This window comes from Anthonomus grandis, chromosome 9 (assembly GCF_022605725.1).
Source record: "Anthonomus grandis grandis chromosome 9, icAntGran1.3, whole genome shotgun sequence".
Lineage (NCBI taxonomy): Eukaryota > Metazoa > Arthropoda > Insecta > Coleoptera > Curculionidae > Anthonomus > Anthonomus grandis.
Genome location: NC_065554.1, coordinates 26,244,324 through 26,268,715, shown reverse-complemented (window position 1 = coordinate 26,268,715; position 24,392 = coordinate 26,244,324). Strand labels below are relative to the sequence as shown.

The 24,392-nt window shown below is 30.7% G+C and overlaps 2 protein-coding genes and 1 long non-coding RNA gene across 3 annotated transcripts in view; 2 read left to right on the top strand and 1 right to left on the bottom strand.

Annotated features, from left to right (window-relative positions):
- The window catches only part of LOC126740291 (cAMP-dependent protein kinase catalytic subunit 3), a 42,883-nt gene extending 25,020 nt beyond the window's left edge, over positions 1–17,863 (top strand). The window contains exons 3-8 of the mRNA XM_050446250.1: positions 218–386; positions 13,322–13,498; positions 13,561–13,739; positions 16,996–17,177; positions 17,238–17,315; positions 17,375–17,863. Coding sequence (XP_050302207.1) covers positions 218–386; positions 13,322–13,498; positions 13,561–13,739; positions 16,996–17,177; positions 17,238–17,315; positions 17,375–17,500 — 911 coding nt within the window. The 3' untranslated portion in view covers positions 17,501–17,863. The remainder of the gene's footprint in view (positions 1–217; positions 387–13,321; positions 13,499–13,560; positions 13,740–16,995; positions 17,178–17,237; positions 17,316–17,374) is intronic.
- On the top strand, positions 4,642–5,944 carry LOC126740292 (uncharacterized). The gene is made up of 2 exons (XR_007661857.1): positions 4,642–5,535; positions 5,595–5,944. It is a non-coding gene; the product is annotated as an uncharacterized LOC126740292 (long non-coding RNA).
- A 971-nt stretch (positions 17,864–18,834) lies between the features above and the next one.
- Positions 18,835–24,216, bottom strand: LOC126740600 (bursicon). Its single transcript, XM_050446693.1, has 4 exons — positions 24,170–24,216; positions 23,883–24,103; positions 20,734–20,859; positions 18,835–19,011 (listed from the first exon to the last, which is right to left on the bottom strand). The coding sequence occupies exons 1-4, from the start codon at positions 24,198–24,200 to the stop codon at positions 18,871–18,873; spliced, it is 519 nt and encodes a 172-aa protein (XP_050302650.1). The 5' UTR covers positions 24,201–24,216; the 3' UTR covers positions 18,835–18,870.
- Positions 24,217–24,392: the final 176 nt, after the last annotated feature.

Below are 24,392 nucleotides of genomic sequence, written 5' to 3'. Positions count from 1 at the left end.
TTAAGAGGTTGAATGTTACCTGAATCCATTTTTCAAATCCAAAGGCATCTGAGGCTTTAGATGAGAATTAATCACTAACCCAATATATTTTATGAAAGATGTTTCTTTTAAAAAAAAAATGTTGATTTAGTAATTATCGCTTCTATATTATTATTGATTATATCAACATTTTAACCTAAAAAAAAATCTTAAACTAACAGAATGTCTATTGTTACAGGTACGGGTACATTTGGGCGTGTACTCTTATGCAAAAACAAACATACCGAAGAATATGGCGCAATGAAAATACTTTGCTTGGCCGACGTCATACGGTTGAAGCAAGTTGACCACGTCAAGAACGAGAAGAATATTCTTCAGGAAATCCGATACCCGTTTGTGGTTAATTTGTGAGTTTTTTTTTGCTTTAAGTTTTCTTATTAAATCAGTCGGAAATATTAAAGACAATTTAGGAAAATTCAGACTAAAAAGTGTATAAAAAATATTAAGAAGAGAATATATGGGTCTTCTTGAAACATTCATTTTTTTTTCGACATTTCACTACTATATTTTCTAATTATCGCTTTATTACTTAATAAAACTACTAGTACGAGTTGCCATAAAAAAACATTTTTTATGGAGATAAATGAGCCTCTAAAAGCTCTTGATCTCTAGGCCTGTGATCTATAAAACCCACTCAAAGCCAATTTATTTATATAAAGACTATTCAGTTAATCTTCCGTTAAAAGCGTCTCATTTTGATTACATTTTTAAACCGTGAATTACTAATTACACGTTGAGATTAAATCAACAAATTATATCATAACAGTATAAAAAAAATTTATCCACTTTATCCAATTTCTGCTTTTTCCAATGTATCATCGCATCAAGAGAAATCCTCAGAGTTCCAGAAAAGGCTTCTTTCAATAAGTCAGTACGGGATTTCGTACCATCCTATTTGAAAAACTTGCCATTTTTCTCTAACCCATGAAAACCCCATTGACTCAATAACTTTTACCATTCATGTTTAGAAAAAACTAGTTCTAATGATACCACTATCCTATAAATCACACCAGACTCCTGGCTATTCTGATGTGAATCAATCCAAAAATAGCAAATTGGTTGTTTAAATATTCCATGTTAAAAGGCTGTAAACCAAAATTCTCCCTAAGAGTATTCAAATCTGTCACGCATAACTATACTATATTTCAAATAGGTAGAGAGTAATAAAGTGCATGTAAAATGTAATGACAGTATATTAGCATAATATTTATTATACAGTAATTTTACAGGTAATGCAAACTTTGCAGAGTTTCTTTCAGGTAATCTGGCGGATGTAAATAGATAAATAGGGCTGGTAAAAAAACCAAGTTAAACATGGTAGTATTTACTATTACGCCTTAGTGCTTTATATAACATGTAAACATATATAACCCAGAGTATCAAAATATTAAAAAAAAATTAAATAGATTAGGCGTGTACTCTAACAAAAGTTGCTCGTTTACTCAAACAATTCATACTCCTGCATTATTAGTTAATGAAAAATTAATTGTTTTAAATGTGAATGTTCAAAACACGACCACCCTAGGTTTGCTGTAGTGACTGGAATAGAAAAATCTGTCATTTTATAGACTATTGTAGGAAAGAAAGGCAGGACAAGTAGAACCTTTGAAGCATAATACAAGAAGACCAGCCAAATACCTTGATGAAGACACTAAACGTGCAAATAGTAGTCAAGTCATTTATCACGGCATTTTCACTATTTATTCGATAGAAATAATTTTGCAATGCAAACTATGGAAGTGGCATACATTATTGGAAGGTCACCCTGTACTCATTTTGCATTCAAGTCCACATCAATATTTTTAATAAGTCACTGGTCTTACCATCACTACAGGGATATCCCTCTTTACCTTTGTTAAATCAGATTTTTTCCCTAGATTATGGCAATGCATTTTATAAACGGAATAAACATTAATGTTTTCCATAATCGCTGAATTTATATAAATATGTTTAACTTGAAGTGTAATTAAATAGCCTATAATAATACATTTGATGCCACAATTGAACATTTTGGAATGCACGTTGGGTATATTGAATACCACTGTCACAGTAACTAGCCCGTGTCTTAAAACTGTTTATATCGCAGTTAAATCTTTGAAATTTCATTTGTATCAGCGCCCTATAAATTGATCCACCCTGGTTTCCATATTCTATATTGGTTGAACTATATTTTCGAGTATGAGAGTATAAACATGTTGAAATATAAATAGAAGATCATAATATATAAATCATATTCATGATTTATGAAGGATATCAGTCATTTCATTCATAAATATCATACTTCGATAAGCCTTGCAAAGAGGACGATGAAAATAATGGTGATGAATAGACGATGATGTAGAATTATTGTTAATCATGGTGTTCCTAAGACTGGAGATGTCCAAGGACTATCGAAACCCTTCGAGGTGCTTGTTTTATCGGAAAACTGTCTTCAGTATTAATTCGATGCTGCATCAAATCAGTACTTTCCAGGTCATTATCCCGACATAGACCCGAAAGTGCGACAAGGGGATATCTCGGGACAAACGCGAAAGTTTGGTGAATGTTCCAGAACAATGGTCTGCCCAATTTATACGGAGCCCTCGCCGTTAGGAGGCCAATTCAAGTCGGAATATTGGCGCGATTTTTAAATCGAAATAAATACAATGTAAATTAATGTTTCTGCATTAAATTTTTTTTAAGAATTATGGGTATCTTATATCATTGCTTTTACTACTCATTAGGAAATACGTGGAATACTTCAACGGCTTTTTGTTGTTCTGTTATTAAGTTATCATAAAAGGTTTGACTCAATCAATATAAATCATAATATGGATTATTCGATGAATATATAGAACATTGATTGATGATAATTTACCTCAAATCATACAAGGCATGCCATTCAAATCCATTTCTGCTAACTCTTCAGCAATATTGACCGGATTTCATGTATAGAATTTTCATTGATGTTTTTCACTCAAATTTTGCATAAGAATTTCCTATATGATAAACTGTAACTGTCAGAACATAGGTACTACAAAATGTGAATCCAGTTAATATAAGCGGTTAAATATGGTTAAATACCAGTTAAATATGGCGGCCATGTCAGTTCGAAAACATATTTTGAAAACTTATTATGAAAGTTTTACTGTTCATTATTATTATGATGCGAAACGCTCGGATCTGTTACATCACCCACACGCGGACAATAAAGCGCCGATTAATCTTCAAAGTTCGAAATAAAACGCTGTCAAAATAAACTTAAAACATATAAGCTGACTGTGACGCCTCTAAACATCTACACCGCGTCATTGTTTAAATGATATTTGACTATGGTTTATCTATTTTTAATGGTAAAGTGCCGCAATAATATTGTGAATTTTGTGCTTCAAATAAATGTTGAAATTTCTTAAAGATGGTTTCTTCGTTAGTAAAAATTACTTTGACAAAGCTTTCCCACAAACTTGTTGTATTTTTTATTGTTCTATCATCAAGCATTCTATCTGCTTGATTACCCAAAGGGCTTTGACATAATCAATCACTGGAATTTAATATAATAGTTTAAATATTTTGAGGTATTCTGGAACAGTCATTCGTCTTCGATATTATATTATAATCGACACTTCCGATATTCTATTACTGGAAGTCTATATGGACTTAAAGACCATGTTGAGCTGGTAAAATTAAACATGAACGTCTACATAGACAATATAAAGCAGCAATTTAGCAAACTAGCTCGCAATCTGGGTGTTTGACTTGACACACTACTAAGATTAGTTGAGGTAAATGTATTTTCAAGGTTATAAATCCTTTTTACAAATATGTATTTTGAATTTAAAACTTAGGAAACGGTCAACAGATTCGCTTGTCTTTTCAGTCTTTAACTACTATAATTTTTTATACTATCCTTGTCTTGATATGCTGCCACTTAAGCCTGCCATTTGTTTTAATATACAATAAAAAAATTTTAGGCGTTAGCATGAGCCAAGTAGTTCTTATATATTATTAATTTTATGTTCGTATTCGTCGTGTCCATTTAAGTTATGCAATTTTAATCACATATAACTGTCAGGTATTTAAAATAATTTTTTCTTTATTCTACGCCTTTATACAGATATTTATTCTGTTTCCAGGTATTTAATGTCCATGGCATTGAAAATAGTCTTTTATAATAAAAGAGGCTTTTAAAAATAATTATTCTTATTTGTTCCAGAAATTTAAATATTTTTTTTTAAATTAAAACAATCAATTTTTTATATTTTACATTTTACAGTATGATAAAGATAATTTTTGAATTGAAAATATTATAAAAATTTATAAATTACTTTGGGATTATTTTTTACATCTTGGAGGCACTCAATCCAGACTGTTGGACTAGTTTTTCATTTTATTCGATGCATTTTTTTTGTTTTTTCTAGATCAGAAAAACAATTTTTTAGTAAATTAAAATAATGAAAACTGACGAAAAAACATGTCTCATTCAAAAGTGCCATAACTTTCAAAATTTTTCATCTATAACGACGTCTTTACCCTCAAATTTATTCCCAGAAACTCTATAATAATAATCTAAAAAAACTATGAAAATTAATTAAGTGGTTTTTCAGTTATACCCAAAAATGTCCACGGATGCATAAAACTCATGAAGTTCAAATATATGGAAAGTGAATGAAGCTCCTTAAACAAGTGTCTTATGGTAGTTTGGAAAAAATCTTTAATCACTACAGAAAATTAATAGTATATTGTATACCTAGTAGGAAAAGCTTAACATTCCCGGGCGATCGTAAAAATTGCCAGTCGAGGCGCAAGCCGAGACTGGCAATACGGAGTCCGGGAATGTGGCTTTTCCTACGAGGTCTACATACTATTTTTCCGAAAATCGGGAATCATTAAAATTACGGTAAATTATTACTAATCATGTTAAAAATTTTAAATCAACATTATTATTTTTCCTTTAAATAAAAGAAGCCATGAAACATTGTTTTGTAACTACGGAAACGAAGTACATAATTTTAAATTGTCAAACTTGACGAGTGAAAAGTTTATTTGTGGCGTCTTTCCAAAGTGTTGATTTTTTAACGTTTTAAAAAGCCAAAGTAACGTGTAAAATGATGAGTGATAATGACTGTTCCATTTCTGAAACCCTCCCAGAACTCACGGAGGCAATGAATGCTGCATCATTGGAATTGTTACCAGTAAAATCTAGAAATAAGTATAACTATGCATACAACCGCTTCATGGACTACCGTACGAATAAAAATGTAACTTCTTTCTCGGAAAATGTTGTAATGGCATACTTCTTGGAACTTGGATTCTTCAACTTTATGGGCCAATTATTCAATGCTGAAGGCAACCCTTGCAATTAGAGATGATGTGGATATATCTGAATATTCAAAACTTCGGGCATTCCTGAAACAACAAGCACATGCCTATAAGCCAAAAAAATCCAAGATTTTAACTAAAAAAGAAATAAACAAATTTATTCAGGAAGCTCCAGACAAGGAATATTTAATGATTAAGGTAACTTACAAAACTTCAAATTATATTTGGATTCTTTACATGCTTATTTATTGTTGTAGGTAGCTGTAATATTTGGAATTTCCGGAGCTTGCAGAATGGACGAGCTGGTTAAAATGACTGTATTAGATATACAAGACCTACTATCTAAACTTTTAGTTACCATACCGGATTCAAAAACCAATACATCAAGATCATTTATAGTAATAGTTATTGTCATACAAATAAAATTATTAGTTTGGAAAATATTCAACAAAATAATGCTATTAGTTCCCAAGTTCTTTCAGTTTTCAATACTTGTACTAATTGTCAAATAACAGTAAATATAACAAATAATAAGTAATAATTTTAAAATATAATATTAACCTTGTTTGTGCTGAAAGTTTTAAAAATAAAATTGTTTAGGAAAAAGCCTGTTCGCATTTATGTTCTAAAGTTTACTGTATGGAAATAACATTTCCTTACAGTACAGAAATGAATATTTCCTTACTGTTATTTTCGGTTGCCAGGCAACAATCAAGTTGGAGGAAATATTGACTTTTTCTTTCAAATATGTTGTCAAAAATGTTATTATTTCTTATCGATTTTCGGAAAAAGAGATTATTACAATATTATGCTTTATACTCGATGGCCACCGTTTGCATAATAATTGTTGTTCTTTTTGCCCATTGGGTTTTATTTTAAAAATTTACATTTTGTTTCTAAATTCTATATTCTGGTTATATTTTTTATCTCTCTATCTAGGTCATTATGGAGGTTCTTAGCAATAGATCGCAATAGGCACACAGTCGAATGCTTCGCTCAGGTCACAGAAAAGCACAATTTCAGCAACCAGATTCAACATACTCAATGTACAAACCAAACTGGTCTTCGGTCAATAATATGCATAAGTTTGCGGCACTAGGTTGCTTTTAAATCTAAGATCTCGCTAAATAATAGGTTTAGAGATTTAAAGGTTTCCACATAAGCTATAGTGAAATTTGTTTTCTTCCTAATAAATTTATTTAAGCTAGAGTAGATTAAAAGAGATCAGGTGTAGGCTCCCAGGTCAACGCTCCAAGCCCCAACTGGTGTCAACGAAATTTTAAATGGTAATATAACTCGTGAACCGTTAATTTATTTTAAGTTTTGCTAAGATAAGTAGATTAAGATAGAAAATCACTTGATTGATCTACAGTTTTCCTTCAATTGCTTCTTGGTAGCTCAGGTACAGGATAGTTATGTCATCAGCAAACAGTGTATATATTAGTCGTGCTTTCATTTCGAAAAATTAGGAATAAATTAGAACAAATCCTTGTGGGATCTCAATATTCATAACATTGTTTGCTGTGGTTACCCCAGCCCAGCTGACCTAAAAGAGAAGACTCTCACAGCGGGAAAAGGATGGAATAATGATCCTATATATAGTAGAGTTATTAGATGCAGTTTTAAATAGGGAATCTACAATAATAATTATTCATTGTGGTTCCACAATTGCTCGGGTGGAAAATGAACTAAAATTGTATAGTAAGAAAATTGAAGAGTACGTTGATGATCACAAAAATATTCGGCCAGGTATATTTGAAATGTGGAAGTTATATTTTATATAATTTTACTAGTATTGGCCTTGAGAGACTCTAATATTTAGGCTTCTTTTAGCTAATGTTGTGCTCTTCCCTGTACGAAAATGAAAGTGTTATTTGGCCTGTAATAAGCACAAGATCTGGTCATTATGGAGGTCAGCAGCTTATGTGTCTTATATCTCGCTAATTTTCTTTCTTTCTTTCTTTCTTCTAATTTTTAGACTCAGATAGGAATATATAAACGAGAATCTCCTGGAAATAGTGTTTTTTTCTCGTAATGTGTCATTTATACCCGAAAATCATAATTTTTTTCCTATATTTTTCTAATTTTTTGCTGTTGGCTTTTAAAGCACCATCAAGACAAAATTCCTGATATTTAAATTGCGGGACAAATAATTTTTGGCGCCCAACAGTAGGATGGTTATTCTGTTTCTTCTTTCAGGATATTGAAGACATTAAAAAATAATAATAACTTGGTCAAGCATATTATTTCTGGCAGGACTGCCTGAAAGAAATCAGTATAGTTTTAAACTGCCAAGAAAATTAATTATTTAAGAACCTGGAAGTTTTCTCAACAACGAGCACGAATATATCCTGTCATTAAATACAGCCGACCAGAACTGCCTCTAAAATATTATAAAATAAAAAAGGATAATTAGTGGATCAACTACTTAAAACAAAATAAAAAATATATGGCTTAATTGCTGACGATGATAGGTGGTAGCTCGTGAACCTTTGATAAAAATTTTGTTTTGATCTACAGCTTTGAAGAGCAACTATTATGAAAGACCTAAAGGATTTGCCTGTAACACTAGCCTGTGTCATCCTGTATAAGGAAATGAGCGAAAATACACTCCTTGGCTGCAATTTTTACTTTTACTATTATGCTTTTAAAATATAGTTGTATAAATTATACAACAAAAACAAGTTTGCAAAATAAAATAACGTATAAAGATAAATTATGATCGAATAACTATTTCGGTAACTGTTATTTAAACAGATTGAATAACTGCACCACTATAACTATAAACTTTTAATTAATTTTCTAATGTTTACTTCAAGTTATAAAATTCGCAGATCAAAATATTATTAGATGCGCGCAATTTTATAGCATAATAGAAAATTGTTAAATATATCTTTATCGCCTTGGAGTAATAAATCCTACTAGTACACACGCCGCAAAAATATTTATCGAAATTTTAAATTGCCGCCATTTCCAGTTTCGGGTGCCAAAATTCAAGTAATTATTAAATTATATGAGAGAAATCGTGATTTTCGCTTGTTTTGTCAATTGCCAACCCTCAAAGTGCTTTTGCCAAATGGCTTTTTTATTATGCTCGTTAAAAACTTGTAAGTGTGTGTGTGTTCAAGTTCAAAAGAGCTTAATTCAAAATATTTTTGAAAACAAAATGGAAAAAAACAGATGTTTTTCGAATTCAAGATGTACATGGAAGAATTGCATATGTCAGACATGATGATCTTAGCTCATGCCACCTCTTTTTTCTTCTATAAGTGAATTTATTTCTTGTTATCTTCAGGCAATCCCATGTTTATTTCCCTTATTTAGGCATAAGTAAGGCAAAGCATTCTATAAAAGCAATTTATCCGGTTCGAAGGACCAAAAAATGGATTTTGCAGGTAAATATATAAATTTGAAAGCAGTTTAAATTCAACTGCCAGGAATAAATAAAATATTTATTAACTTCAGAGATTATTTTCGTTAGAAGAGGAGCATACTATGCATGGAGTACCAAAATTGTGTAAAATCTAAGTAGACCAGTAGGAGCTACAGCAAAAGTGTGGTTTGGTTTTTTTCTAAGTTAAAAAATGCAATGTTATAATTTTTTTTGGGTTCAAAAACACATGCAATATTTAATTCCTTGTAAACTAAACCCTGGAGATAGTTTCATTGGATTCAGAAGGATGAAATGGTTGGAATATTGAGGAAAGGTCCTATAGTTTATGAGAAATCAGCCTCCAACTTTTGTTGAGGAAAAAGTTTATTTTTTTTAAATTAAACTAATTCTATCATGCTTTCCTCCCATAGAAAAACTAAATCACTGAGTAGTCTGGAGATCTAAGCAAACCTGTTGGAATAAGAGCACTTTATAAATTCCCAAAAACAGCATTTCTGTAATTTTTTTAAACCTTAAAATTGACGAAATTTTAAAAACTATAAATGCTACAGTCTTGCGAATTATTAAGAAAAAGCGAATGTTTTACGAGAAATTGGCTCAGAGATCAGATACTTTGTCTACCCTGTATATAATAAAAATCAGTACAGAAACCTGAAAGATCAATTGCCGTGAAAAATTTATAATGGCGGGAGATTCGAATCTTAACGGAAGCGGTAGTGCGAAGTAATATTATGGAAGTAGCGCGAAAAAATTTAAAATATTTTATTTAAAATCTGTGCTGTTTCTGGTACACATCTTCTATTAAGAATATTTTAAGGAAATACATGGAATATTCGTAAAAAGGCCTTAGTCATTTCCCATTTTTTCTTTAGGTATTATCTCCATCGTAATTTTTTTGATTCGGTCATCGGTTAAAACCATTTTTCCCAGTTTTATTTCTCATTGTTTGTTCAATCAAATCCTTAACCTGCATCCTTCAAGCATTTAGTACTGCCCTTAAAAACAATTAATCCGGTTCGAAGATCCAAAAAGTATGATGATGATGATGAATGAACTGCCTGGAATTAATATAATATTTATTAACGTTTGAGAAAATAAATAATTTCTGCTAGATACACGAAGAGGAGTAGTCTTTATAAAGGAAGAATTATGAAAGATCTAAGTAAGCCTGTAGGAACTACAGCAAAAGTACTGTTTGGTTTTTCTTAATTACAAAATGCAATTTTTTTTTTTTTTTGATCTTATATTTAAATTATATTTAATATATTGGGAACTATAAGTGCTACGACCTTGGGGATAGTATCATTAGCTATACAAGGACAAGAAAATGAAGAAATTGTTGGTATCATGAAGACAAAGCGAATAGCTTGCGAGAAATTGATCTTCAAAGTTTACCAAAAATTTCTTGTTTTTTTCACTCTTTTATTTCGGAAACTCAGATAATGTGCCTACCTTGTATTTAATTACCATCAGTACAGAAACCTGTAATATCGACCGCTGTGATAAATAATGGCGGGAGATTCGAATTTTAATGGTAGCAATTAGGTAAAACATTCATTTGAAATCCGTGTTTTTGTTACACACTTGCGAATATTTTTGGTCATAATTTAAGAATAAATTAAAATATTAACATATATATAATTACATAATTGCAGGCAATTCTAGATTAACGATTTCAGTAGGTAAAGCAAATTTTTTCTTAAGAATATTTAGTGAAAAAAATTACCTTATTCGTATAAAAAGGGTTTAACTCAGAAAAAATTTATTTCTTCCTCAGAAGACTTACTACCCACGGTAAGACATCAACAAAAGTTATAGATTTACCGTTAAAAAAAACAAATAAATTTAAATAAATCTTTTTTCCGATTACTCAGAAAATATAAACAACATAAAAAAGCGAAAAAACCCACAAATCTCCCAATAATGTTTAAGACACCATTTTACGAGTGTAAAAAAAAATAATACCGTCTCGCCTTGCCTTTGAAGAGGCTGCTGCTGGATGTAAACTTTCATCTTTTCGCTTGTTTAACTGGTCGTTGGCCTACGAAATGTCACTTTCCGTTAAGTACATATTTAAGTTTGGGTTTAATTCTGGTGCAAGTTATTAGTAAATATTTCGGTAAGATTCTATGGGCAACTGGTGATCAATTTTTAATTTTTAAAAGGTGAGCAAATAAGGCCCCTTATTAACAAACGTAAAATCTGTCAAAATCTACCGTCTTGTCAAATATGTTAAGAAGTATGTAAAAGTTTATTTAGTTCATTTAAAAATGAAAATATTGCTAGTGAATAATTTTACGGAAGTGATTTTTGCAATGTAAATTTACATTAATAAGGCTTATCAATATTGAAAAAATACATTATAATAGTTACGTAAATGTACAAAATATTCATACTTATGTAAAAAAATATTCTAACCCAAGTAATTCACCGTACATTGCACATATACAGGTATCCGCGCTTTGCGATGTAAATTCATAATTTCTTGGCCAATGTGAAATTAATAGAAATGTAATGCAAAAAAAGTTTGCTATATCCTTGGATTACACTTTAACATTAAATAATTACATTTTAACAAGAAGTTTAGTAACGTATAAATGTAATTCCTGTAAATGTTATATTAATGTAAACTCTCTCGTAAATGTAAATTTTGTGGCTTTAATATTATTAACAGATTAAAACTTTATTCTCTTAGTCATGTCAAAGTTATATAGGAATATACGTGATTTGCGATCTATCTATATATATCTATGTGACTTGCGTTTCCAGCAAGATTTAATGTAAATTTGCAGCAGATATAATTTCACATAAATTAACAAGAATTTAGTAAATTTCAAATATAAAATTATTTTACCAAACGTGGGCATTATTAAAAAATTAATTACCAATAAAATAATTACAAAATGTATTGTGGTAAAATAAAATTTAAAATAATTAATTTAATAGCAAACGAAAAATTCATTACTTTATTTGGTTGACACTTAAATAAAAATGTAAACATTTACTATCTTAATTATGTAAAATATATAAATATATTTCATCGAAAATCATAGTAAATTTAAAGCTTATGGCGCAAATTTCCATGAAAAATTAATGTAAATTTACAATTTTTACAATGTAAATTCACAGCTAAGAAGATAAGGACTGGCAGCATTTTATGTCAAATAGAGCCTTTATAACATCAAGGAAAAAACATTCCTATTAAATAATAATAAGAAAAAATCACATTCACTTAAAAACCTCTTAATTAAAAATTTTATTCCTGTAAATGTTAGTATAACCTCTATCAACTTGTAAATGTAATTTGTTGTCTTTATCAATTTTTGATTATTAATATACAATTAGACTTGTCAAATCTTAGACATTCAGTAATGTATTATAATTACAGTAATGTAATTACACCGATGTAAATATCTTTAAGAATTGTTGTAAATGATTCTTTTTAAATGTTAATTTACGGGTAATGAAATAGGGCTGGATTTATGTAAAATCCACCTTTTTAACTGCAAGTTTAAAAAAAAATTATCTGACATCAATTAACAATAATATAATATTAAAATCTATGGTGATAATTAGAATACTGCAAATGTAAAACTATTTTACCAAATGTTGTCTTCATTATTCCTTAATTATTAAATATCTTTGTAAAAGTTACATAGAAAGTTCTGTAAAAATCGTGGTAAATCTGTGGTTTGTTAAAATTTATGTAAATTTATGCTTTTACAAAGTAAATCTACAACCAAGGATCTAGGGCTAAGTTTATGTCAAATCAACCTTTTTTTTAAGTAAAATAAGAAAAATTAAATTTCACATTAAATAACAATAAAATAATACGAAAACGTAATAAATATAAAAAGTTAAAAGTTTAATTAAAATTGATTTAGTAAACTGCAAATGTAAATTTATTTTACCAATCGTCGGCTTTATTATTCTTTGATTATTAACATAATTATAAATGTAAATATTTACCCTCCTCACGTAAAAGTAACATAAGCAAGTCTGTAAAAATCATGATAAATACGGTATAAGTTCCAGAAGAATTAGTTTAAATTTATGATTTTACAATGTAAATTTATAGGCAAGGAACTAGCATTTATGTAAAAGACCTTTTTTACATAAATTAATAAAACTGATTTAAAAAAGTAAAAGTTCTTTTACTAATGTAAAAATTACAAATAAATTATGTAAAAACATCATAAATTCAATATTAAGTTTCTATTAAGAATTTATGAAAATTTAAGTTTTTTACAATATTTACGGTTAAAGAAATAGGGCTGGGTTTATGTAAAATCAACCACTCTTACATTAAATAGAAAAAAAATTAATCTGCATTAATTAGCAACAAAGTAAAATTCTATTACTAAATGTTGACACATTTAAATATGTAAACCTTTACATCCTTAGTAAAAGTTACTTAGTAAATTCTGTAAAAAATCATGTTTGATCCGTGGCTCATGATGTACTAAGTTTCTAGCAAAAATTACGTGTTTTACGATGTCAATTGCAGATAATATCATAGAAATGATAAACATGTATTTATTTCCTATATTACTTTTGTTAACATTTCCTTATTGGACTATTTTATTGCAGATTATGGGCTAATAGAGACGAGACCTGCATCTACATGCTTTTCGAGTACGTATGCGGGGGCGAACTCTTTTCCTACCTAAGAAATGCCGGCAGATTCTCCACCTCCACCGGCAACTTTTATAGTGCCGAAATCGTATCCGCTCTAGAATATTTACACGTAAAAAATATCGTTTATAGGTACGTAAAAAACCTTAATAAAACCACCATTAATCTTAACAGCATTCTTCTTTATCCCACAGAGACCTAAAGCCAGAAAACTTACTGCTTGACAAGGAAGGACATTTAAAAATAACCGATTTTGGGTTTGCCAAGAAACTGACAGACCGGACGTGGACTTTGTGTGGTACCCCGGAATATTTAGCTCCAGAGATCATACAGAGCAAAGGACACAATAAGGCAGTAGACTGGTGGGCGTTAGGTAAATTCATTTTAATATCGCAATCAAATATAATAATTAAAAATATTCGGAAAATCATACGGACCTACACTTTAATTTGCTCCCGCAGTGAGTCGCACTATATTAACGTGAGTCACTCCCCAACGTGTTTATTTGGTCTGGAAATCGTAAATTTCACTGGGAATAATAAAACAGTTCTAAGATTTGGAAATTCCTGGCTTAATTGCCTCTCCTCTCGTTTCTTGGGAGCGAGAAAACGACGGTTTAGATTAAAGTTTGCTGGTTTTTGCAGACAAAGTGTTTTTAAAATAAGTTTGTTTTGTAATTCGGGATGGTAGTTAAGCAATTATAAGGTGGGGAGATGATAGATATACAAGTGAATCTTTGTCTGGATATCTATTGGCAAAATAGGTCTCCTACGATCAACATAATTTTTCCAAGTCAAATTTCTCAATAACTATCATATTTATGAGAAAAATATTAGAGTGGTGTTCAGTAGAGAGACTTTTGTACCATAATTTAGATTTCTATGTATTCTTTTATCATACAAGATAGCACTATATCCTGGTTTAATTATAAACTTAAACTCATGCGTCATTAGCTAGCATTCGTGACTAACCTACAAAGTCAATATAATAATTGTGTTGTCGACCATGAGTGCAATAAATTTAAAAGGCTCTATAGAATGAAAATTAAGAAAGTTAAAATTGCAGCCAATAGTGATCATATTAAACATTCAACTTAAATAACCTAAGAGCATATATGGCGTATTATCAATAAAAACAATGACTTTTTTTTACTGAGCTATTGAGGGAATTCCTACCACTTGTCATAGATCTAATTGGCTATATGGCAGAAATCCCAATAGTTCTCGATTTTTCTTTTCGCAACATGTCATTTAATAAGGTTAGAGATCTAGTTAATAGAATAACTTAAATACCACCAAAATTATAGATATATAGAGTTTAAGGCATATTAATTATACCAGTAAATAAGCTCATGAACATATGTTTGAAAAGTAATACTTTTCTTGGTGACTTCAAAAGAGCACCGATTTTTAAATAAGGATATTGTAATAAAACTGAAAAAAGGCCAATTTCATTGCAGCCTGCTGTTGAGTATCTTGAACTTAATGGTTTGTTTTCAGATATAGTCAATTTGGTATCTGTGCCAGCAGAAATACTACAATGGCCATTTAAGCTCTACTCTGAACCTTTGAGGTATTGTATAACAAACAATGTACTGCAGCCCTGCTTTGTGACCTAAGTAAAGCCTCTGATTGTGTCAGCCATGACATTCTATTAAAAACTCTCTATTCTTATAGAATTCCATTTTTTTAATAACGTTCTGAAATATCAGCTGTGTCAGGTTTTCACGTTTCAAATTCCACAATAAGATTCAGTATTGGGATCAATATAATTTTTAATTTGGCTGGCATTTCTGGTCAACATAATTTTCCAATTTTCCACTTCGATTTTTTCAAAAACTATCATATTTATAAAAAAAAAAATTAGAGAAGCGTTCGATAAAGAAATGTTCAGTACCTATACAATTTTAGTTTCTCCACATTTTCTCATTAGGACAATAATTTTTGAGATACAAAGCAAACTAATCCGTGGCTGGTAGCCCTCATAAATATAAACTTCAAAGTGCTTCCTATGATGAGAAAAATATTAATGAAGTGTTTGATACCGAAAATATTATTCTATAGTTTTGCTTTCTACGTATATATTCTTTTATTTCCATTGCCCTCTAATATTGCATTTACAATATGTTTGTAAATAACAACAGCACTCCTTTTAGTGTAGATGTTTTCAATACTCAGTTATCAGCAATTGGGATTAGCTTTAAACTAAAACAACAGAAGACACTTGTAAAGTCAGTAAAAAATGTGTTAATTGGTCCTCTAAGTTTTTCAATTGTAGTATAAATGAAGTAGCCTACATAAATTCTCTTAAGATCATCGAGGCTTTTCCAGCCTATAAAAGTGGTGATGAATTTTGTGTCACTAACTATAGATCTATTTCTCTGATACTAGAAATCTGAAAAAATGTCTATGCATACTTTGAAAGCAAGTTTATTTTTATTGCTCAGCTGTTTGGATTCCGGGAAGATAGGTCAACTACAGGAGCTGTAAAAAGTACATTGTCACAGGCTTTAGGGAGTTAACTTTTGTGTGTTCAGTTGTTTGTGATCTTCCCTGATCTGAGACTTCTTCTTTTGTAATCTGTGACTGTGTATCTCATTGCCTCCTAATAGAAAGCTCTCTTCCTAAGGTCTTACTGGGAATTTTCTCAATTTGCTTTGAAGCAACCAAGCAAACTGTTCGATAGAGAAAATTTGTGTCTTCAATTTTGGTTTCTATACATTTTTTTATTGAACCAATAATAATTATTGAGATAGGTGCGCAGTAAAATTGGCTTTGGCCGGCAACTAGTTCTTGATCAGCACAATTTTCCAAACCAATTTTCTCAATAAGTACCACGTTTGTGTGAAGAATCCTTAAAAAGTGTTTGATGTAAAAAGTCTCAATACCTTGCCAATTTTATCTCTCACAAGATTTTCGGCTAGGGTAGAAATTATTACTTATTAAACTCATTCGGGTCTCTTTTAATTTAAGCTATATGTTGGTTTCTTTTACATACATTCCACATATTCTAGATCAGATTTTAAGAAGAATTTATAATTCTAGCATATTTTTTTTTGACTTCTTGATTACTTAAAGTTTCTGAGCTTCTCTTTATGCCGATTATAAATTCTGACAACATCGCTCAAAAACTGTAGATGCATATAATGGACTGACCGCCCAATACATCCACAAATAATGAATGTATCCTCTTGCGAAACTAATAAATTATAGACCAATTTCTATTTTACCTACAATATCGAAAGACTTTAAAAAATGTAGGGCCTACGAAGTAACTTGAAACTTTGAAAATAATAAGTTTTTTACAAGGTTTCAATATGTTTTTAGGGCTGTAAAGGATGGATTTATGCTTTAATAGAAAGTGTATCTCAGTATATTCTCTTTGCTGATAACACAACTTGCTGATGTACGGTCGAGGGACGAGCTTTGGTTTTGAGTCAAATAAATTGCTTTTGCCTGAAAGGTCTTCAGTTTTTCAATTATTAGGTTTTTAAAACTGTTCTTATCAACTGTTGTGAAACTTGTCTATTTATTGTATTGTATTTTAGTCAAATAAATAAGTAAATTTTATTTACTTTAAGCATTTTAGAGTTCATTTACATATACTAATATAAATCGTCTTATTTTCAGGAGTTCTCATATATGAAATGTTAGCAGGCTACCCACCATTCTACGATGACAACCCCTTTGGAATATACGAGAAAATCCTCAGTGGTAAAATAGAGTGGGCGAAACACATCGATCCCGTGGCCAAAGACCTCATTAAAAAACTCTTGGTTCAAGACAGGACTAAAAGATTGGGCAACATGAAGGTAAATTTATTGATTTTCACAGGTTTTCGTGGTATGAATTGACATTTTTATTATTATTAGTGTGGAGCCGATGACGTGAAAAGACATCGTTGGTTCAAGGGGATTGACTGGCAAGACGTTGTCCAAAGAAAACTTATTGTAAGTTTTTGTTTGTTTTTTTTTAATTTATTTAGTTTAATTAATAATTACATGTTTAGCCTCCGATAGTGCCAAAAATCATGTATGAAGGGGATACTAGCAACTTTGACGAATACCCCGAGGGAGATTGGAAAAATGCCAGAACATTAGAAGACGAAGAACTGAAATTGTTTGAGGATTTCTGATTTTTCGTTTTTGCTGAAATTAGTACCAGTGTTACCTTGTGGGTATTATACCTGAAGTCATTTTAGTCCTATTCATATATTGCCATATTAAAGAAAAAAACGGAGTGGGAGGGGGTTTTCTGCAACGTGCTGATGCCTTAAAGTAAAAAAAAAACGTTGATTGTGATATATTGTTTAGTTTTTTAAGTGTTTTTATATAGTTTTAACCACTTTTTTGTACATAAAAGTAAATTTTATTTATTAGTATGTAAGATAAATTGTTTGTTTGCTTTTGTTCTTTTTTTGTAGGATTTCTTATAATATAGTGAAAATGTTAGTTTTATTAACATGTACTTCTTCTTTTGTAATAAAATATTTAAAGTTTATTTGCAGTTTCATTACATGCGAATTCACCTTAACTAGACACCCTGACAAAGCTTGCAATTTCCTGATATATTGGTGAAGGAACCTTGCGCTTTCGCTGTATTATCTTCATAATTAGATATTCTTGTAAGCTATCACTGAATGGCGTTTGATGTCATTTATTGAACGTGACCGTTCCTTAATGTGTGAATAATTTATATAATTAATCACTTGTTCATTTATATTTTTAAGTAATTAACATTTTCTATAATTTAATTTAAAATCTGACGGTTTAGCTGCAAGTGGTCATTAAATGTGACGACGCCGCAACAATTCTTTTAGACCTGTCAGCTGTCTTTGGATGACGTATTGATGTCACCTTTGAATTTAATGATTCTTAATAAAGTGACAATAAAGTTTAAAATTCCATGTTTCGGCTTTTTGTAAGTCTTAGCAGCTATTTAATCAATTTGTCAGTGTTTGTCTTACACATAGGAGAAAAGTGTATTATCTACATATTAGGTAAATCTGTCAGTTGTCACTCAATGACGTATTGATGTTATATTTGAAAGTAACTCTTCTTTAATGTCTAAATAATTTATATAATTAATCACTTATCCATTATAATTTTTGAATAATTAACATTTTATGTAATTTATTTTAAAATCCGACGGTTCAGCTTCACGCGATTATCAAATGTGGCAACGCCGTAACATTCTTATAGATCTGCCAGCTGTTATTGAATGACGTGTTGATGACACTTTTGAATATAACGGGTAGAAACCCGTTTCATTAAAATGTGAGAAAATGCCTAAATGTGTTTAGGCATTTTGCGGTCCTGTACTATTTACTCAATTTGTCGTTGGTCTTTGTCTTAAACATCATTTACAGTCAAACAATGTAGCAAAATTAATATGTATATTCAGGGTCACCAACCGTAAAAAAAATGTTTTTAAAAGCGATTTTAGGGTGCAATAAGAAAAAAAAAGACATTTATGAAAAGCATCAATTACATTACGTATATTCCTTTATTGAATATGAGATCGCATGAAATGCCCGGAGAAGGGTCCGTCGTCCCCGTAATTGGCAATTTCTTGAGGGATAATGGCGCTTTCTTCTATCATGGTACATGGCCTACACATGCATGCCAGTGGGGCCTTTGTTGTAACCTGAAGAAGAAGATTACGTTAAAAGAAGTCATGTATATAAATATTTAATAAATTTGATACAATGCGGCCAAGTCTAGTTTTAAATCCTGTCATTAACACACAACAAAAATCACTTTGTTATTAAACTTTGGATAGCATCAAAGCATTCATACCAATTTCGATATCTGTTTAAAAATTTTAGGTTAATTGTAATGTTTAGGCTGCTTTTATAGAATTAAATTATTATTAATATTAATTTAAAGGGCTATTAGCGGCATATAATGCTTTTGATCTGTTTCTTTTTTATTTCCCGCCAACAATTTGTTCCTAAATCTCTTTTATCCTTGACATTGTTTGAAACTGGCAACACTGCTACATTCATCCGTCAATGTCAAATTTGCCAAATAAAAGAGAGAAATGGCGGAATTGTCATGAGGTTTCTTAATCACCATAATCCATTGCAAGAAAACATTTTTTTAATATAATTAGATCAGACTTTAATTTAATAGTCATTAATTATTAGTGACCTAATGTTAATTGTGTAAAAAAGCATGTGTTTATTATTAGCAGTTTGGAACAGGTGAGTGTAAACTGTTGAAAAATATGTCCCTTTCCTAATGTGTTATTGTTGTTACTGAAGATACAATTTTTATTATACTGTACTGATATTTTAGGATAATATGAGAATAAAGTATAACTGTTATTTTAATTGGCCACTGCTAATTCCAAATGATAATGTTATCCAGTAAAACCCAGTATTGATGAATGCCTTTGTAAAATCTTTTTAACATAGCCCAAGTTAGTAACACTTAGTACAACCTTTTAATTAAGTAACAGTAATTTATTAAAAATTAACAAATTGTTAGCAAATAAGAGTATTATAATATTGCAGCAAATTTGACATCTAATATAAAAGTAAATAAAAACTTTAGATATTTTATGTAAGATATACGTGTTGAAGAATCAGGATCTCGAAGAATCTTTCTTCTTGCAAACTAATATTCATAAAAAAAGGGAATGCTGGCAAATTTAAGTAAAACCAAAATGCCAACTGAAGTTTTGCTTAAAGTTCCTGATATGGTTCCATATTTCAATTCAAGTAATATTAGGAAAGTGCTTGTGGCCCAAAAAAGGATAGTAAGAAGCATGCATAGACTTCTCCAACAATTTTTTGTAAACCTATCTTTATCCAAGAAAAAATATTCACAGTCCTTTGGCATGCATATTTTAGTTTGTGGTTCATATATTTACAAACATTTTAGTACATTCAAAAAATGTGGAGAAGTAAATGCCTGCAGTACCAGAATCCATCAATGAACTGACTTTTACATTCATTCAAAGAAGTTTATAAATCCCTAATTTCTAAATTTTGACTACAAATACCCGAGATATTCACTTGCCAATAAGAGACTAATTATTTTGCTTCTCACAGGCACTCGTGGACTCAGAATTCCATTATCCAGACTCTTAGTGAATGAGTTTTAGTATTTAGAAAAAAAAATGACTATAGAGTTTTCAAAGTTGTCCATAAATCTGACACCTGAGTCATCAAGGACATGCACCTATATGATGTCGGAAACCAACAGTCTCTACTATATAAATGGAAATTGTAAAGCATTCTATTGTAGGCAAAAAATATATATATTCACTTCTTTGAAAAACTTATGACTTACTGCCCAAAATAAATCTCTCAAAAGTTAATATCTAGGTATATGAGGTTTAATCAATTGGTTTTACATTTACCTTAATAAATTTACGCTCTCCAGGCTTGGCTTTGGGGCAAAACAGAGAAACTGAAGCCTCCCTTTCTCCAGACTCTTGGCAACACATACAAGATCTTTCCATTTGCCATATTTTACTACCTGAAACCTGAAAAAGGGATTAATAGAAAAACTTTCTTATACTACAGCTCTCACATATTTCAGTGAGAACCAAATAAAGTTAGCCTCCACAATTCCAGTTCAGTATATATTCTTATTAGGAATATATACAGTAGTAGGTCCTTTCTCAGTATCAGGTATACACAGTCGCATCATTAGCAGAAAATTTAAACTCATGGTTATCTTGGTATAATTTTGCAGCCTATGTATATCAGGAACAGTATTGCCTGAACCTTTTTTTTCAAGTACTTTATTGTCGAAAATTTGGTACATGTACACGAATTTTATTGACAAAGCTTCAGAAAATAAATACAATCAAATCAGATTTTACAAAACAAATATAAAAAATTTATACAACATATAAAATGCCTAAAAAAAAATACAAGAGAAAATGTTACAAACAAAATCTTTATAAAATAAAATACATGCATGTAGACAAAGGTGCAGAGATAAAGGGACACATAAAGGTATGTTCAAAATTAAAATTAACAGATTAAAAGCTTAGCATCTACTACACAACATCCTCAGCCTTAAAAAAGTCTTCAATCGAATAAAAGGCTTTTAGAAGCAAATATGACTTCAGTTTACAACGAAACTGGCGCAAAGACTGAACACTTCTTAATTCCATGCTAATGTAATTATAAATCATTAAACCGCGATATATAAATGAATCTTTGATAGATGTAAAATGAGGAATAGGAAGGGGAATATTATTAATCTGTCTGGTAGGATAACTGTGTTGTCGGATTGGAAAACTGTTCTTATTTTTGAATATTAAACATGCAGTTACCAAAATAAATAATGATGGTAGGGTCAAAATACGGCTCTCTTTGAAAAGATTACCACAAAGCATTCTAGAATGGGCCCTAAATAAACTTCTGACAGCCCTCTTTTGCAGCACAAAAACAGACTGAAACAGATAATTTGAACATGCACCCCAAAATGGAAGAGCATACCTTAAATGCGACTCAAACAAAGCAATGCACATATCACGAGCAACATCTCTTCCCAGTTCATGAACGATTGCCCTAACAGAGAAGCAGCCAGAAGCAAGTTTTTTATTTAACTTTATTATATGGTCAGAAAACTTTAAATCTTTATCAATGACTAAACCAAGAAATGCAGAATTGTCTACCATGTCCAATGCGTTCTCACCAAAATCAAGACTCTCAGCTTGAAAATTGAAACCAATAATGTGGGACTTTGACAGATTTAAGCAAAGTTGATTGGAATCACACCATTGCTTTAATTTCAGGAGATCGGCTGCAACATCTCTGACAAGCTGCTTGGGATCTTTATTCGACCATAAAACCGTTGTGTCGTCAGCAAACAATGTAAAATGTCCACATATGCTAAGAGTAATAAGATCATTAATGTATACAAGAAATAGAAGGGGACCAAGAACTGACCCCTGTGGAACACCACAATCCACAGACTCCCTACCAGAAAAGTCACCATTAAGGTACACAGACTGCTCGCGACCAGACAAATAGCACTCAAACCACTTCAGTGCAACACCCCTAACTCCATAAGCGGAAAGCTTCTGAAGCAGTATCCTATGACTCACACAATCAAAAGCTTTGGACAAGTCACAGAACACCGCCGCAGTCGCCTCTCTTCCATTAACACCCTGGAGAAGTTTGGACAAGAAATCAAACATAGCATCAGAGGTGCTTTTCCCTGATAGAAAACCAAATTGTTCATCTCGAACCTTGAGAAACTCAACTGAACCTGGTTAGGATTATTGTCTGCATATCTAACAGCTTAAAACTTTTTATAGCAATCATAAACCTGGCATTATTTATAGGTTAACAGGCACCCTAGAAAATCTTAGTAGCAAGAGGTTTCCAAAAACCTATCTTATACCACTATGTACATTAGTTTATATTATACTGTTATATACCTACAATGCTGGCCAAAAATTTTAATTTATTTTCAAATCTTATGGGGTATTTAATATTTTTGAGCAATAAATACATACAAAAAAATTCAGATTTTTCTCAAAGTAATGTAAGTCATTAATGCAAAGTCTTGTTTTCATGTGGACATACCTAAATGGACAATCTTTTTGTACACACATTAACTGAATAGTTAAAAACTTAAATAATTCATTTTTAGTTTTTGAGAAGCTCAATTCAAATAAGAGTACTTAAAGAGAACTTATTTGAATTGTTAAAACTAACTTAAATTGTGGCAAACTACTGCTATTATTCAGAAGTCAGGTAGACCTAAAAAAATTACATCTGGAACTGACAAGCTGATTAGAAGGTATATATGTATAATAATCCATTTACCTCTGCTGAAGTTATAAAAAAAGCTTATCCAACCTTCTCTCTCTCAGTTTGATCTATTCGAAGATGTTTATGCGATGAAAACTTAAGAGTCATAAAACCAGTGAAAAAATCTTATATTTCAATGAAAAATAGACCAGTGCATTTGAGTTTCGTAAAACAACATTTAGGCTAGAGTTACAATGAATGGAAAAACACCTTATGGTCCAAAGAAAGTAAATTTAATTTATTTGGATTGGATGGTGTGACATGAGTTAGACTCCCAATAAAGTACAGTAAGCCAACACTAAAATATGGAGGTGGTAATGTCATGGTATGATATAAAATGCTAATAAAAATTATTTATTCCAAGCCTTGGAAGAAGCATGAAATGGAATTTCCGAAGATGTTGTTCCCAATCTTCTTGAATCCATCACAAGACGATGTGCTGAGGTTATATAAATAATAAAGGTTATGCCACAAAGTATTGATGTTTTTTTTTTCATTTTCTGTACAATGGTATGAAATATAGCATAAAACCCAAAAGTTCTCTATTTTCGTCTTTAAAGTAAACATTTTTTTTTTTGTATAATGACTATTTTTTTTGGAAAATTTGTTTTTTATTTAATTTGGTCAGACTTATAGGTTCATAAATGATTTCTTAAAAATGACTTCAATAAGAAAAAAACGTTTCTCCACTTATGGCTGGTACTGTATATACATAAAAAATTAACCAATTTACCTGTATATAGGAAGCACATCTCCCGGTGCAAGCATAACTAGGTATAGGCTTAGGTACACATCCAGGGTACTGCAGTACATGAATGACAGGAGTAACTTGACATTCATCAGTACTGCTGGCAGCAGCAACAGTCATTTTCCTATCTGAATTGAGTCTCGGGTCCATACACATACTGGCCAGCAACACTAGCAAGATCGGTAAATGGCATATTGCTGAGAAAACTAAAAGTGACAGAATTATGAATAAAATTATTATTATTATTTACTCCTCAACATGTGTGAACTTACTTAAACAAATAAGTTTTTTAAGCAAAACCATTCTCTCTCAACTTCACTGGAAAACTGCAAACTTTTACAAAACTATGTTCCTTTTTATAAAAAAAAAGGCGCCACGATGTATTTCCCGTGTTACTAAAACGGGAGCATGTTTAACTCTATTTTTTTTTCATTCGGTCGCCCGTCATTCGTTACATGGCGGAGAAACATGCTGGGTCAGAAAACTGATTTCTGA

Coding starts and splice junctions, on each gene's coding strand:
- LOC126740600 (XM_050446693.1), bottom strand. CDS start 24,200: ATGGTTTTGCTTAAAAAACTTATTTGTTTAA. Junction 24,104..24,169: donor TAAAAAACTTATTTGTTTAA/GTAAGTTCACAC, acceptor TGTCACTTTTAG/TTTTCTCAGCAATATGCCAT. Junction 19,012..20,733: donor GAGAGCGTAAATTTATTAAG/GTAAATGTAAAA, acceptor CTTCTTCTTCAG/GTTACAACAAAGGCCCCACT.